Source organism: Mustelus asterias, chromosome 10 (genome assembly GCF_964213995.1).
Source record: "Mustelus asterias chromosome 10, sMusAst1.hap1.1, whole genome shotgun sequence".
Classification (NCBI taxonomy): domain Eukaryota; kingdom Metazoa; phylum Chordata; class Chondrichthyes; order Carcharhiniformes; family Triakidae; genus Mustelus; species Mustelus asterias.
Genome location: NC_135810.1, coordinates 125,410,252 through 125,424,421, shown reverse-complemented (window position 1 = coordinate 125,424,421; position 14,170 = coordinate 125,410,252). Strand labels below are relative to the sequence as shown.

Below are 14,170 nucleotides of genomic sequence, written 5' to 3'. Positions count from 1 at the left end.
AGTCTCTCCCCCCGCCAGAGGTAACAGTCGGGGTGGTGGGAGGGGTCAATGCTGGGTCTGGAAATGGTCGGGGGGCCCAGTGATCGGGTTGTGGGGGACTTATAGAGTAGGCGATGCAGGGGCCAGGGGGCTAGCCAGCTATCGGTAGGCCGGCAGTGCGGGGCCATTGCGCATGCGTGCCGACAGACTGCGGCGCCCACAGACCGCGGCGCATGTGCAGTGGCCCGCTCCGTGTGCTGTTTTCATCCTCCTGGGCGGGAATAAGCCCTCTGAAATCTAATGATATTCACGCTGGTGGCCCCTGCAGTGCACAGAGTGCGGGAAATTCAAGTCTGAACTCCCACTGAAAAAACCAGCATGAATTACTCTAGTTTTCACCCGAATTCGACACTTAGAACGTTTTTTGGGAGAATTCCAGCCTTGGCTTTTTTACATAAAGGTCATAAGTTCATCTTTGGAGTGGGAGCAATAATGCATTCTCCAAGAAACAGCCTGAGCAGCATGGTAGCCACAGAGGAAGAGCTGTGCTTGCTTGTAGTGCAATTATTGTAATTGTCGGGGGAGTAAAAACTGGTTTAAAAGGCAAAGGCTAGTGATTTACTGGAAATGACATGACAGAGGGAGGGGAGATTTGGGTTTTGGACTTTTTTTTGGAATTCAGTTGGGAATAAACTGAGTAAGTAGAATACAGCCCAGCTCACCTTTTCCTGCCCTTCCCTGTAAAAAACAGAAATGCAGGAAACATTTACAAAGAACAAAGAAAGGTACAGTACAGGAACAGGCCCTTTGGCCCTCCAAGCCTGTGCCCATCATGATGCCCGAACTAAACTAAAAAAACCCTTCTGCCCTTACTCGGTCCGTATCCCTCTATTCCCTCCCTATTCATGGACCCATCCAGATGCCTCTTAAATGTTGTTAATGTTCCTGCTTCCACCACCTCCTCTGGCAGCGCGTTCCAGGCACCCACCACTCTCTGTGTGAGAAAAACTTCCCCCGCACATCTCCCTTAAACTTTCCCCCCTCTCACCTTGCATCTGTGCCCCTGTGTAATTGACACTTCCACCCTGGGAAAAAGCCTCTGACTATCCACCCTGTCTGTTTTTCTCATTATTTTGTAGACCTCTATCAGGTCTCCCTCACTAACTAGTACATCTGTGGAGAGAGAAGGGGAGTTAATATTCTGAGTCTGTATGATTATTCTCCACTACAAATGCTGAGTTTTTCCAGCGTTTCAGTTTTTATTTCAGATTTCCAGCAAAAGCTCTGCAGTATAATGTGGCCAAATGTGAAATTATCCATTTTGACAGGAAGAATAAAAAAGAAACTTGTTATCTAAATGGTGAGAGATTACAGAGCTCTGAGATACAGAGGGACCTGGGTGTCCTAGTGCATGAATCTTCTAAGGTTAGTATGCAGGTACAGCGAGTAATTAGCTAATATAATGTTATCTATTACTGCAAGGGGAATTGAATACAAGAGTAAGTAGGTTATGCTTCAGTTGTACGGAGCACTGGTGAGATCACATCTAGTGTATTGTGCATAGTATTGGTCTCCTTATATAAGAAAATAAGTAAATGCATTAGAAACAGTTCAGTGAAAGTTTACCAGACCAATACCAGGAATGGACGGGTTGTCTTATGAGGAAAGGTTGGAGAGGTTAGGCTTGTATCCACTGGAGTTCAGAAGAGTCAGAGGCAACTTGACTAAAACCTCCAGGACCCGGAGGGGTATTGACAGGGTGGAGAGGATGTTTCCTCTTGTAGGAGAATCTAGAACTAGGGGTCACTGTTTAAAAATAAGAGACACTCATTTAAAACGGAGATGGATGTTTTTTTCCTCTCAGAGTTAACACAGAGCAGTACAGCACAGGAACTGGCCATTCGGCCCACGGTGCTGTGCTGAACATGACACCAAATTAAACCAATCCCTTCTGCCTGCCCTTGCTCCCTATCCCTCTGTTCCTCGCATATTCATGTGCTGATCTAAAAGCCCCTTAAACGCCTCTATCATATCTGCCTCCACCCCCCCTGGCAGCGCGTTCCAGACACCTACCACTCTCTGTGTAAAAAACTTGCCCCTCACATCTCCTTTGAACTTTCTCCCTCTCACCTTAAGTGTGTGCCACCTAGTATTAGACATTTCAACTCCGGGAAAAAGATTCTGACTGGCAACCCTGAAACTTTGAATTTTCTTCCTCAAAAGGCAGCAGAAACAGAATCTGAATATTTTTAAGGCAGAGCTTGATAGATTCTTGATGAACAAGGGGGTGAAAGGTTATCGGAGGGTCGGTGGGAATGTGGGGTTGAGGTTATAATCAGATCAGCTAAGATCTGATTGAATGGGGCAGCAGGCTCAAGGGGCTGAGTGGCCTCCTCCTGTTCCTGATTTGTTTGTTCCCTGTACCCCTGCAAATTTCTGCTTTACTAATATTTATCCAGTTCCTTTTTGGAAGTTATTATTGAATCCGTTTCCAGTGTTTTCATGGCATTCGTTGCTGATGATTGTTTTTGATCTCTCTCCCAGCCTTTTGCCAATGTCTGTAAATTCATGAACTCTGATTATCAAACCTCATGTCAACACCAGGGGGTCATTCGCTGGCACCTTGCTTACCCTCCCTGTGCAGTGTGTGTCACAGTCAAAATCTTCCCCTCTCCTCTCTCAACCCTCTTGGTGCTTTTGGGACTTAGCCGATTTGAGCTCACCCCCTGCCCCCGTTGCCCCGTACCCTCTCCTGAACTCTTCATTATCTGCAGGATGGAAGCTCACCTTTAGACCAGACAGCATGCTCCTCTTCCCGCTCCATGGCCGCCAGGTTCTCCGGCTTACAGCATTCCGGGATCAAAGACAGGAACTTGTCTGCTGTCTTCCCGTAGATGTCCTGATCCTTGACGGCACGCCGCTGACTGAGCATCACATGATTGCATGGAATCAGATACCTGCCAGAATTGTGAGGAGGGAAAGTGTGAGGTTAACAAACAGACTCAGAGAGTCACATGGCCATTGACAGTAGCCCAATACCATCCAACAACTCTGGGCATGTCCCTCACTCACCTGACCCCAACCCCACTGAGTTCACAAACCGCAGCAGAGAGCTAGTCAGATTATTTGGGTGAATTGCAGCCTCTGAACTGGAATTAGAGAACCTTGCTTCCTGCAATGATGGAGGCCATTCAGCCCATCGTACCCACACTAGCTCTTTGAAAGACCAGGCCAATAGATCCGACGTCCACCCCCCAGACTTCCCCATTCCTCTCGCCTTCAAATAATGATCCAATATGCGATTGAAATTTACCAGTGACCCTGCCCCCACCACACTCTCCAACAGCCATTCTAATCACTCGCTGCATGAATAACATTCTCCTGAGTCTCCTCATGGATCTTTTGTAAATCTCCTCAGATCCGTGCCCTCCAATTATCCCCCTTTCAGACACTGGAATTATTATTTACTCAATCAAACTTCTTCATGATTAACACCAGCTATCTCAAACCTCCTCCCAACCTTCTCTGCTCCATAGAGAACAATCCCAGCCTCTCCAGTCCCTCTGCATAACTAAAGTTCCTCATCTCTGGAACCATTCTAGTAAATCTCCTCAATATCTTCTCCAAAGCCTTCACTTCTTTCTGAGAGTGTGGTATCCAGAATTAACCTCAAGCACAATCTCAGGCGAAAACAGAGATGAGGAGGAATTTCTTCAGCCAGAGAATGGTGAATCTCGGGAACTCTTTGCCGCAGAAGGCTGTGGAGGCCGGGTCATTGTGTGTCTTTAAGACAGAGATAGATAGGTTCTTGATTAATAAGGGGATCAGGGGTTATGGGGAAAAGGCAGGAGAATGGGGATGAGAAAAATATCAGCCATGATTGAATGGCGGAGCAGACTCGATGGGCCGAGTGGCCTCATTCTGTTCCTATTTCTTATGGTCTTAAATATTTCAGCAGGGACCATCGGGTCAGCCTAACTTCCTGGCTGTTGTATTCTAAACCTCGATTTAAAAAGGTCAGGCTTCCACATGTTTTATCAGCTGCATTATTAACCCCTCCTGCTCCTTGAGATTTGTGTACAATCACCCTCAGGTCTCTGCGTTCCTGCACTCCCTTTTAAACTTGTATCATTTGGTTTGTCTCCTCTTTCTATTGAAATGTATCGCCTCACACTTTTCTACGTTGAGTTCTGCTAGGTTTTCACTCGCTCCACCAGCCCCTCTCTATCTGTTTCCACTCGCTCCACCAGCCCCTCTCTATCTGTTTCCACTCGCTCCACCAGCCCCTATCTGTTTTCACTCGCTCCACCAGCCCCTCTCTATGTTTCCACTCGCTCCACCAGCCCCTCTCTATCTGTTTTCACTCGCTCCACCGGCCGCTTTTTATCTTCAACACTGTTTCCCACTCTTCCACGTTTTGAGTCATTTTATAAATTTCCAAATTGTGCCCTTACAGTTTTCATAAAGAGTGATCCACGTTCCAGAGGAACCTTGGGGAACTCTGCTCTATACCTCCTTCCCAGCCGAGTGAACAGCGAGTCACACAGAAACATAGAAGATAGGACAGGAGGAGGCCATTCGGCCCTTCGAGCCTGCTCCGCCATTCATTACGATCGTGACTGATCGTCCAACTCAATAGCCTAATCCTGCTTTCTCCCCGTAACCTTTGATCCCATTTGCCCCAAGTGCTATATCCAACCGCCTCTTGAACACATTCAATGTTTCATCTCTGTATTTATCCCCTTGGCCAGTTTGTATTCTCTGCTGTTCTTGCCTCTTTATGTCCCCTGGACTTTGATTTTACAAATAAGCCGAAGAATACGTGATATTTTATCAAATACCGTTTGACGGCCCCGAGACCCAACATCAATCATATTGCCCTCATCCAATTCAATTCAAATCAACTTTATTGTCATTGTATAGTGCACAAATACAACAAAAAGTGAGCTTGCAGGCTCCCAAGATCCACTCTGTGTTATCTCATCAAAAAGAACCTAATCAAATTCCTCAAAGACAATTTTCCATGAACAATTCTGTGCCGGTTCGGCTTTGTTAGCCCATGCATGTCCAAGGAGCTTGTAATTTTCTTAAATTATTGTTTCTAAGACAACCCCAAGATCTCTGGTCTCACCACGGAGCTAAGGTCTCACATTCCTGGAACCATCTAGCAAAATGTTAAAAGTAAATGGAAAACAAAATCTGCAGTGAGACGAGACCGAGGAATCAAAAAAACATTCCAGTTTTCAGGGAGATTTTAATGGTCCACTTAGCGACTGTGACAGCAGAGGGATAAATTGAATAGAATTTCTACAATGTGTCTGGCTTTCTGCCCCCAGATCTCCAAGAGTGGAGTGTTGTTGAACCTGAATATGGGAATGAAATCAATCTGCAAGATGAGCCGACTGCGGGTAAGCATCGCGGGAGTAGTGAGCACATTGTAATGTGAATGAGCATCGCGGGAGTAGTGAGCACATTGTAATGTGAATGAGCATCGCGGGAGTAGTGAGCACATTGTAATGTGAATGAGCATCGCGGGAGTAGTGAGCACATTGTAATGTGAATGAGCATCGCGGGAGTAGTGAGCACATTGTAATGTGAATGAGCATCGCGGGAATAGTGAGCACATTGTAAGGATTAAGCTCGAACTAGAAAGAGAAGAAGTCCAAAAATTTTTAAAAACAGATTGTATTAGTGTAGGGTGTAGAAAGAAGAGAGTTTGTTAGGTTGAGGTGGAAGGAGACATTGCTGGACAGCGAGATGGTATTACAGATTGCAAAGATAGGGAATATGTCGATTGCAGTAGCAGTTTACGTTGCCATTGGTAACGCAAGAGGGAGGAATACTAAAAACAGGGCAGGATTTTTTTGAATGGTTGGATTTCCCACCTCACCCAAAAACGAGCATCCCTGCCAAGACCAGCGACCCCAAGTTAGGCATGAGCTGTCTCCGAGTAAGACTGCATCCATCTGGTGTGGACGTCTTGCCTGAGAAAGCTGCCAACTGGAGCCCCGCAGTGCCAGCTCTGAGTGATGCTCACTGCTGGGGCGACAGGCAGTCCCCCAGAGAGGGAAGCTATCAGTGGAGGGGAGTGGTGGATTAAGGGGCTTGGTTTGAGAGACAAGGGGAGGAGGGTTAAAGAGGGCTATGACTTGGATGGGGGGGTGGGGGAGAGAACACAGACAACCCCTGAAGGAGGTACTCCTTCCCTAGTCATGACACCAATTCGCACAGCTAAAGCTAGGTGGAGGGCTGTTGTAGGCTGCAAAGAGACATAGATAGGATGCAAAGCTGGGCTGAAAAATGGCAGATGGAGTTTAACCCTGATAAATGTGAGGTGATTCATTTTGGTAGGACAAATTAGAATGTGGATTACAGGGTCAAAGGTAGGGTTCTGAAGATTGTGGAGGAACAGAGAGATCTTGGGGTCCATATCCACAGATCTCTAAAGGTTGCCACTCAAGTGGATAGAGCTGTGAAGAAGGCCTATAGTGTGTTAGCTTTTATTAACAGGGGGTTGGAGTTTAAGAGCCGTGGGGTTATGCTGCAACTGTACAGGACCTTGGTGAGACCACATTTGGAATATTGTGTGCAGTTCTGGTCACCTCACTATAAGAAGGATGTGGAAGCGCTGGAAAGAGTGCAAAGGAGATTTACCAGGATGCTGCCTGGTTTGGAGGGTAGGTCTTATGAGGAAAGGTTGAGGGAGCTAGGGCTGTTCTCTCTGGAGCGGAGGAGGCTGAGGGGAGACTTAATAGAGGTTTATAAAATGATGAAGGGGATAGATAGAGTGAACGTTCAAAGACTATTTCTTCGGGTGGATGGAGCTATTACAAGGGGGCATAACTATAGGGTTCGTGGTGGGAGATACAGGAAGGATATCAGAGGTAGGTTCTTTACGCAGAGAGTGGTTGGGGTGTGGAATGGACTGCCTGCAGTGATAGTGGAGTCAGACACTTTAGGAACATTTAAGCGGTTATTGGATAGGCACATGGAGCACACCAGGATGATAGGGAGTGGGATAGCTTGATCTTGGTTTCAGATAAAGCTCGGCACAACATGGTGGGCCGAAGGGCCTGTTCTGTGCTGTACTGTTCAGTGTTCATGTGGGGTGGTGGAAGCAGTGATCATGAAAGATTTGAAAAGAAAATTGAATGAGTTGAGGACATAAATGTCCAGGGCTGTGGGAGTAAAGCAGCGGAATTAGATTGACTGGATTGCTTTACAGAGAGCCGGCTGGCTTTTCACCTTGCAGTGGCTTTATCACAGAGGATATGGAAGAGTTAGTGAAACCTCAATTGGTTCAGAGCAAGGTGGACAATTTTGTGATGAATAAAAGTAACTCATTGAGAGAAGTTAGTAGAAGTGAAAACTGAAATTTAAAAAAGAGTCTCAGACCAATAGGTTACAGCCTGAGTAAAGTGTGATAGTGATAGTCAAGAATAGGTCACCATGTAGAATGCGGCTCTGAAAACTGCGGAGCACCTATCCTCAAAAAAACACACCTAGTCCAGGAATAGTTACTCTTTATCTAACCTCACAAATCGATCTATAAGAACATGGAACTGTACAGCACAGGAGCAGGCCCTTCGGCCCACGGTGCTGTGCCGAACATGACACCAAATTAAACTAATCCCTTCTGCCTGCCCTTGCTCCATATCCCTCTGTTCCTTGCGTATCCATGTGCTGATCTAAAAGCCCCTTAAACGCCCCTATTGTATCTGCCTCCACCACCCCAGGCAGCGTGTTCCAGACACCCACCACTCTGTGTAAAAAACTTGCCCCTCACATCTCCTTTGAACTTTCCCCCTCTCACATTAAGTGCGTGCCCCCTAGTATTAGACATTTCAACTCTGGGAAAAAGATTCTGACTGTCAACCCTATCGATGCCTCTCATAATTTTATAGACTTCCTCAGGTCTCCCCTCAGCCTCTGCCGCTCCAGAGAAAACAACCCTAGTTTGTCCAGCCTCTCTTTATAGTTCACACACTCTAATCCAGACAGTATCCTGGTAAACCTCTTCTGCACCCTCTCCAAAGCCGCACATCCTTCCCGTACTGTGGCGACCAGAATTGAACGCAATACTCCAAGTGTGGCCTAACCAGAGTTTTATAAAGCTGCAACATGATATCCTTACTCTTGTACTCAGTGCCCCAACCAATAAAGGCAAGCGCGCTATTCGCCTTCTTTACCACCCTATCTACTTGTGTGGCCACTTTCAGGGAGCTATGGACTTGAACCCCAAGATCCCTCTGTACATCAATGCAGTTCAGGGTCCTGCCATTAACTGGCTACTCACCCTTAACATTTGCTCTCCCAAAGTGCAGCACCTCACACTTGCCCGAATTAAACTCCATCTGCCATTTCTCTGCCCATATCTGTAGCTGATCTATACCCCACTGTATTCTTTGACAACCTTCTGCACTATCCACAACTCCACCTATCTTTGTCCTCAATATCTCAATCAAATCACACCCCATAAACATCTAGATTCAGAGGAAAGGTTTATTCAGCGTGTCCTCATAATTTGACAATTCAAGCCCTGGTCCCCTCCATGTATCCCTCCCACTGCCCCCCACCGCCTCACTTCAACCCCCCCCGCTCCCCACCACCAACCTCTGCACCACCCTGCTCCCTGCACCACCCACTCCCAGTGGTCGCCCCCAAAGTCATTATACCCTCCCTGAGGTTCCCCTGATGTGAGAGTCAGTGTCCTGCCTACACGCTGTGTTCTGAGAACACACCCTGCCGATTACCTGAGAACAAGCTGAAGCATGATGTCTTCACAGCTGAGAGTCAGCAGAGTCCTGAAGAGACTGAGGGACACCATACAAAGCTGAGGAAAGACCAAGGACACAGATGCACATGTGAGAGAAAAGACAGGAAGCAAGAAGAAAGCAAGTGTCCCAAAACCCAGCCTCCCGCACCCACCCACCCTGCCTCCCGCACGCCCACCCACCCACCCCAGCCTCCCGCACCCACCCACCCTGCCTCCCGCACGCCCACCCACCCACCCCAGCCTCCCGCACCCACCCACCCTGCCTCCCGCACGCCCACCCACCCACCCCAGCCTCCCGCACCCACCCACCCTGCCTCCCGCACGCCCACCCACCCCAGCCTCCCGCACGCCCACCCACCCACCCCAGTCTCCCGCACGCCCACCCACCCACCCCAGCCTCCCGCACGCCCACCCACCCCAGCCTCCCGCACGCCCACCCACCCCAGCCTCCCGCACGCCCACCCACCCCAGCCTCCCGCACCCACCCACCCCAGCCTCCCACACGCCCACCCACCCAAGCCTCCCGCACGCCCACCCACCCAAGCCTCCCGCACGCCCACCCACCCACCCCAGTCTCCCGCACGCCCACCCACCCACCCCAGCCTCCCGCACGCCCACCCACCCCAGCCTCCCGCACGCCCATCCACCCCAGCCTCCCGCACCCACCCACCCTGCCTCCCGCATGCCCACCCACCCACCCCAGCCTCCCGCACGCCCACCCACCCCAGCCTCCCGCACGACCACCCACCCCAGCCTCCCGCACGCCCATCCACCCCAGCCTCCCGCACACCCATCCACCCCAGCCTCCCGCACACCCACCCACCCCAGCCTCCCGCACGCCCATCCACCCTGTCTCCCGCACACCCACCCACCCCAGCCTCCCGCACGCCCATCCACCCCAGCCTCCCGCACCCACCCACCCTCCCTCCCGCACGCCCACCCACCCCAGCCTCCCGCACGCCCACCCACCCCAGCCTCCCGCACGCCCACCCACCCTGCCTCCCGCACGCCCACCCACCCTGCCTCCCGCACGCCCACCCGCCCCAGCCTCCCGCACGCCCACCCACCCCAGCCTCCCGCACGCCCACCCACCCTGCCTCCCGCACGCCCACCCACCCCAGCCTCCCGCACGCCCACCCACCCCAGCCTCCTGCACCCATCCGCCCTGCCTCCCGCACGCCCACCCACCCACCCCAGCCTCCCGCACGCCCACCCACCCACCCCAGCCTCCCGCACCCACCTGCCCAGCCTCCCGCACGCCCACCCACCCACCCCAGCCTCCCGCACCCACCCGCCTTGCCTCCCGCACACCCACCCCAGCCTCCCGCACCCACCTGCCCAGCCTCCCGCACGCCCACCCACCCCAGCCTCCCGCACGCCCATCCACCCTGTCTCCCGCACACCCACCCACCCCAGCCTCCCGCACGCCCATCCACCCCGGCCTCCCGCACCCACCCACCCTGCCTCCCGCACGCCCACCCACCCACCCCAGCCTCCCGCACGCCCAGCCTCCCGCACGCCCACCCACCCACCCTCCCTCCCGCACGCCCACCCACCCCAGCCTCCCGCACGCCCACCCACCCTGCCTCCCGCACGCCCACCCGCCCCAGCCTCCCGCACCCACCCGCCTTGCCTCCCGCACGCCCACCCACCCCAGCCTCCCGCACGCCCACCCACCCCAGCCTCCTGCACCCATCCGCCCTGCCTCCCGCACGCCCACCCACCCCAGCCTCCCGCACGCCCACCCACCCCAGCCTCCCGCACGCCCACCCACCCACCCCAGCCTCCCGCACCCACCTGCCCAGCCTCCCGCACGCCCACCCACCCGCCCCAGCCTCCCGCACCCACCCGCCTTGCCTCCCGCACGCCCACCCACCCACCCCAGCCTCCCGCACGCCCATCCACCCACCCCAGCCTCGCGCACGCCCACCCACCCACCCCAGCCTCCCGCACCCACCTGCCCAGCCTCCCGCACACCCACCCACCCACCCCAGCCTCCCGCACCCACCTGCCCAGCCTCCCGCACGCCCACCCACCCACCCCAGCCTCCCGCACGCCCACCCACCCGCCCCAGCCTCCCGCACGCCCACCCACCCGCCCCAGCCTCCCGCACGCCCACCCACCCGCCCCAGCCTCCCGCACGCCCACCCACCCGCCCCAGCCTCCCGCACGCCCACCCACCCACCCCAGCCTCCCGCACGCCCACCCACCCACCCCAACCTCCCGCACCCACCCCAGCCTCCCGCACGCCCACCCACCCCAGCCTCCCGCACGCCCACCCACCCTGTCTCCCGCACACCCATCCACCCTGTCTCCCGCACACCCACCCACCCCAGCCTCCCGCACCCACCCACCCTGCCTCCCGCACACCCACCCACCCACCCCAGCCTCCCGCACCCACCCACCCTGCCTCCCGCACACCCACCCACCCCAGCCTCCCGCACGCCCACCCACCCACCCCAGCCTCCCGCACCCACCCACCCTGCCTCCTGCACACCCACCCACCCACCCCAGCCTCCCGCACGCCCAGCCTCCCGCACGCCCACCCACCCACCCTCCCTCCCGCACGCCCACCCACCCCAGCCTCCCGCACGCCCACCCACCCCAGCCTCCCGCACGCCCACCCACCCCAGCCTCCTGCACCCATCCGCCCTGCCTCCCGCACGCCCACCCACCCACCCCAGCCTCCCGCACGCCCACCCACCCACCCCAGCCTCCCGCACGCCCACCCACCCCAGCCTCCCGCACGCCCACCCACCCCAGCCTCCTGCACCCATCCGCCCTGCCTCCCGCACGCCCACCCACCCACCCCAGCCTCCCGCACGCCCACCCACCCACCCAAGCCTCCCGCACCCACCCGCCTTGCCTCCCGCACACCCACCCCAGCCTCCCGCACCCACCCACCCTGCCTCCCGCACACCCACCCACCCACCCCAGCCTCCCGCACGCCCACCCACCCAGCCTCCCGCACACCCACCCACCCACCCCAGCCTCCCGCACGCCCAGCCTCCCGCACGCCCACCCACCCACCCCAGCCTCCCGCATGCCCACCCGCCCCAGCCTCCCGCACCCACCCGCCTTGCCTCCTGCACGCCCACCCACCCCAGCCTCCCGCACGCCCACCCACCCCAGCCTCCTGCACCCATCCGCCCTGCCTCCCGCACGCCCACCCACCCCAGCCTCCCGCACGCCCACCCACCCACCCCAGCCTCCCGCACCCACCCGCCTTGCCTCCCGCACGCCCACACACCCACCCCAGCCTCCCGCACGCCCACCCACCCGCCCCAGCCTCCCGCACCCACCCGCCTTGCCTCCCGCACGCCCACCCACCCGCCCCAGCCTCCCGCACGCCCACCCACCCACCTCAACCTCCCGCACCCACCCGCCTTGCCTCCCGCACGCCCACCCACCCGCCCCAGCCTCCCGCACGCCCACCCACCCGCCCCAGCCTCCCGCACCCACCCGCCTTGCCTCCCGCACGCCCACCCACCCACCCCAGCCTCCCGCACGCCCACCCACCCGCCCCAGCCTCCCGCACGCCCACCCACCCACCCCAGCCTCCCGCACGCCCACCCACCCGCCCCAGCCTCCCGCACCCACCCGCCTTGCCTCCCGCACGCCCACCCACCCACCCCAGCCTCCCGCACGCCCACCCACCCGCCCCAGCCTCCCGCACGCCCACCCACCCACCCCAACCTCCCGCACCCACCTGCCCAGCCTCCCGCACGCCCACCCACCCCAGCCTCCCGCACGCCCACCCACCCCAGCCTCCCGCACGCCCATCCACCCTGTCTCCCGCACACCCACCCACCCCAGCCTCCCGCACGCCCATCCACCCCAGCCTCCCGCACACCCACCCACCCTGCCTCCCGCACACCCACCCACCCACCCCAGCCTCCCGCACGCCCAGCCTCCCGCACGCCCAGCCTCCCGCACGCCCACCCACCCACCCTCCCTCCCGCACGCCCACCCACCCCAGCCTCCCGCACGCCCACCCACCCCAGCCTCCCGCACGCCCACCCACCCTGCCTCCCGCACGCCCACCCGCCCCAGCCTCCTGCACCCACCCACCCACCCCAGCCTCCCGCACGCCCACCCACCCACCCCAGCCTCCCGCACCCACCTGCCCAGCCTCCCGCACGCCCACCCACCCACCCCAGCCTCCCGCACCCACCTGCCCAGCCTCCCGCACCCACCCGCCTTGCCTCCCGCACGCCCACCCACCCACCCCAGCCTCCCGCCGCCCACCCACCCACCCCAGCCTCCCGCACGCCCACCCACCCCAGCCTCCCGCACGCCCACCCTCCCGCCCAGCCTCCCGCACGCCCACCCACCCAGCCTCATGCAGGCCCAGCCCCTCGCACGTCCAGCCTCCCTCCCGCACACCCAGCCTCCCGCACGCCCAACCCCCTCATTCTCCACCCAACCAATTTCATTCAAACCCAGACTTCCCTCCATACAGCCAACCCAACTCCACTCAGCCTCAACCCAACCCAACTCAATCCCACTCCACCCCCCCACCCCCCCCGACCCCACTCACCTTCAACCCCAACCCTGACCTGATTCAACTGACCCCCGGCTCCACATTGCCCCGACCCCATTCAGCCCCGGCCCCTCCCAGCCCCGGCCCACCCAGCCCCCACCACAATCCCACTCTCCCCTAACTCAATTTGGCGTCAAATAGCCAACATGTAAATTCAGACCATCGCCACCCTGACACTGAGCTCCATACCCGCCTCCCTTGCTGTGTAACACAGGCTAAATTGTAAATAATATTTAATGTGAGGATTTGTACATTGGAACAAACAGCAGATGAAAGAAATTGCAGTAATTGCCTTTCAGTGACATTTGCAATCACTTCCTGTAACCAAAATAATATTCTTCAAAATTGTTGGATCATTTCTCTCAGGGTGTTGGCCCCAAAATGGGAGCTGCAACATGAATTGCATATTCTGGCTCACCACCAGAAATCTGAAGCCGGGTTTAGTGAAGCGATTGCACAATGAGACTACTGCAGATATAAGGCAACCTGATCATCGTCTGGGGCTTCAGGCTAGAAGTCAGACCTGTCACAACAGGTAGACAGGTGGCTTTGTAGAAACCACAATCTCTTTGTGGATGGATGATGAGAAGCAGCAGATTATTTCTATTCACTGGGTGGTTGGAAGGTGAGGGAGCTGTGTGAGGCAGTTGAGCTCAGAGTCGATTGGAATTCCAGGTTTGGGAGGACACCTCCATCATCCTGCGAGATAGAACATGTCGACTGATGTGCCAGAAATCAGGTAGAATTTGCCTGTCATTCAGATTCTACCTCCAGGTCACTTACGTATTTGTCCCAGTTGCAGAAAAGGTAGAATCAGGTCCCCTCACCCATGTAGCGTTTGGTGCTGAGGGGCATTTAATCAGGTGGGAGTC

General features: G+C 56.5%; 2 protein-coding genes across 6 annotated transcripts in view; one reads left to right on the top strand and one right to left on the bottom strand.

The window, feature by feature from the left end:
• The window catches only part of LOC144499965 (interleukin-1 receptor type 2-like), a 1,647,203-nt gene that overhangs the window by 301,690 nt on the left and 1,331,343 nt on the right, over nt 1-14,170 (top strand). The gene's annotated exons all lie outside the window — the stretch shown is intronic.
• The window catches only part of fhip1b (FHF complex subunit HOOK interacting protein 1B), a 114,968-nt gene that overhangs the window by 13,176 nt on the left and 87,622 nt on the right, over nt 1-14,170 (bottom strand). For all 5 annotated transcript variants that reach the window (XM_078222681.1, XM_078222683.1, XM_078222678.1 and 2 more), the window contains exons 7-8: nt 8,733-8,812; nt 2,767-2,936 (exon numbers count right to left, since the gene is read on the bottom strand). In XM_078222681.1, the coding sequence (XP_078078807.1) occupies nt 2,767-2,936; nt 8,733-8,812 (250 nt within the window). The remainder of the gene's footprint in view (nt 1-2,766; nt 2,937-8,732; nt 8,813-14,170) is intronic.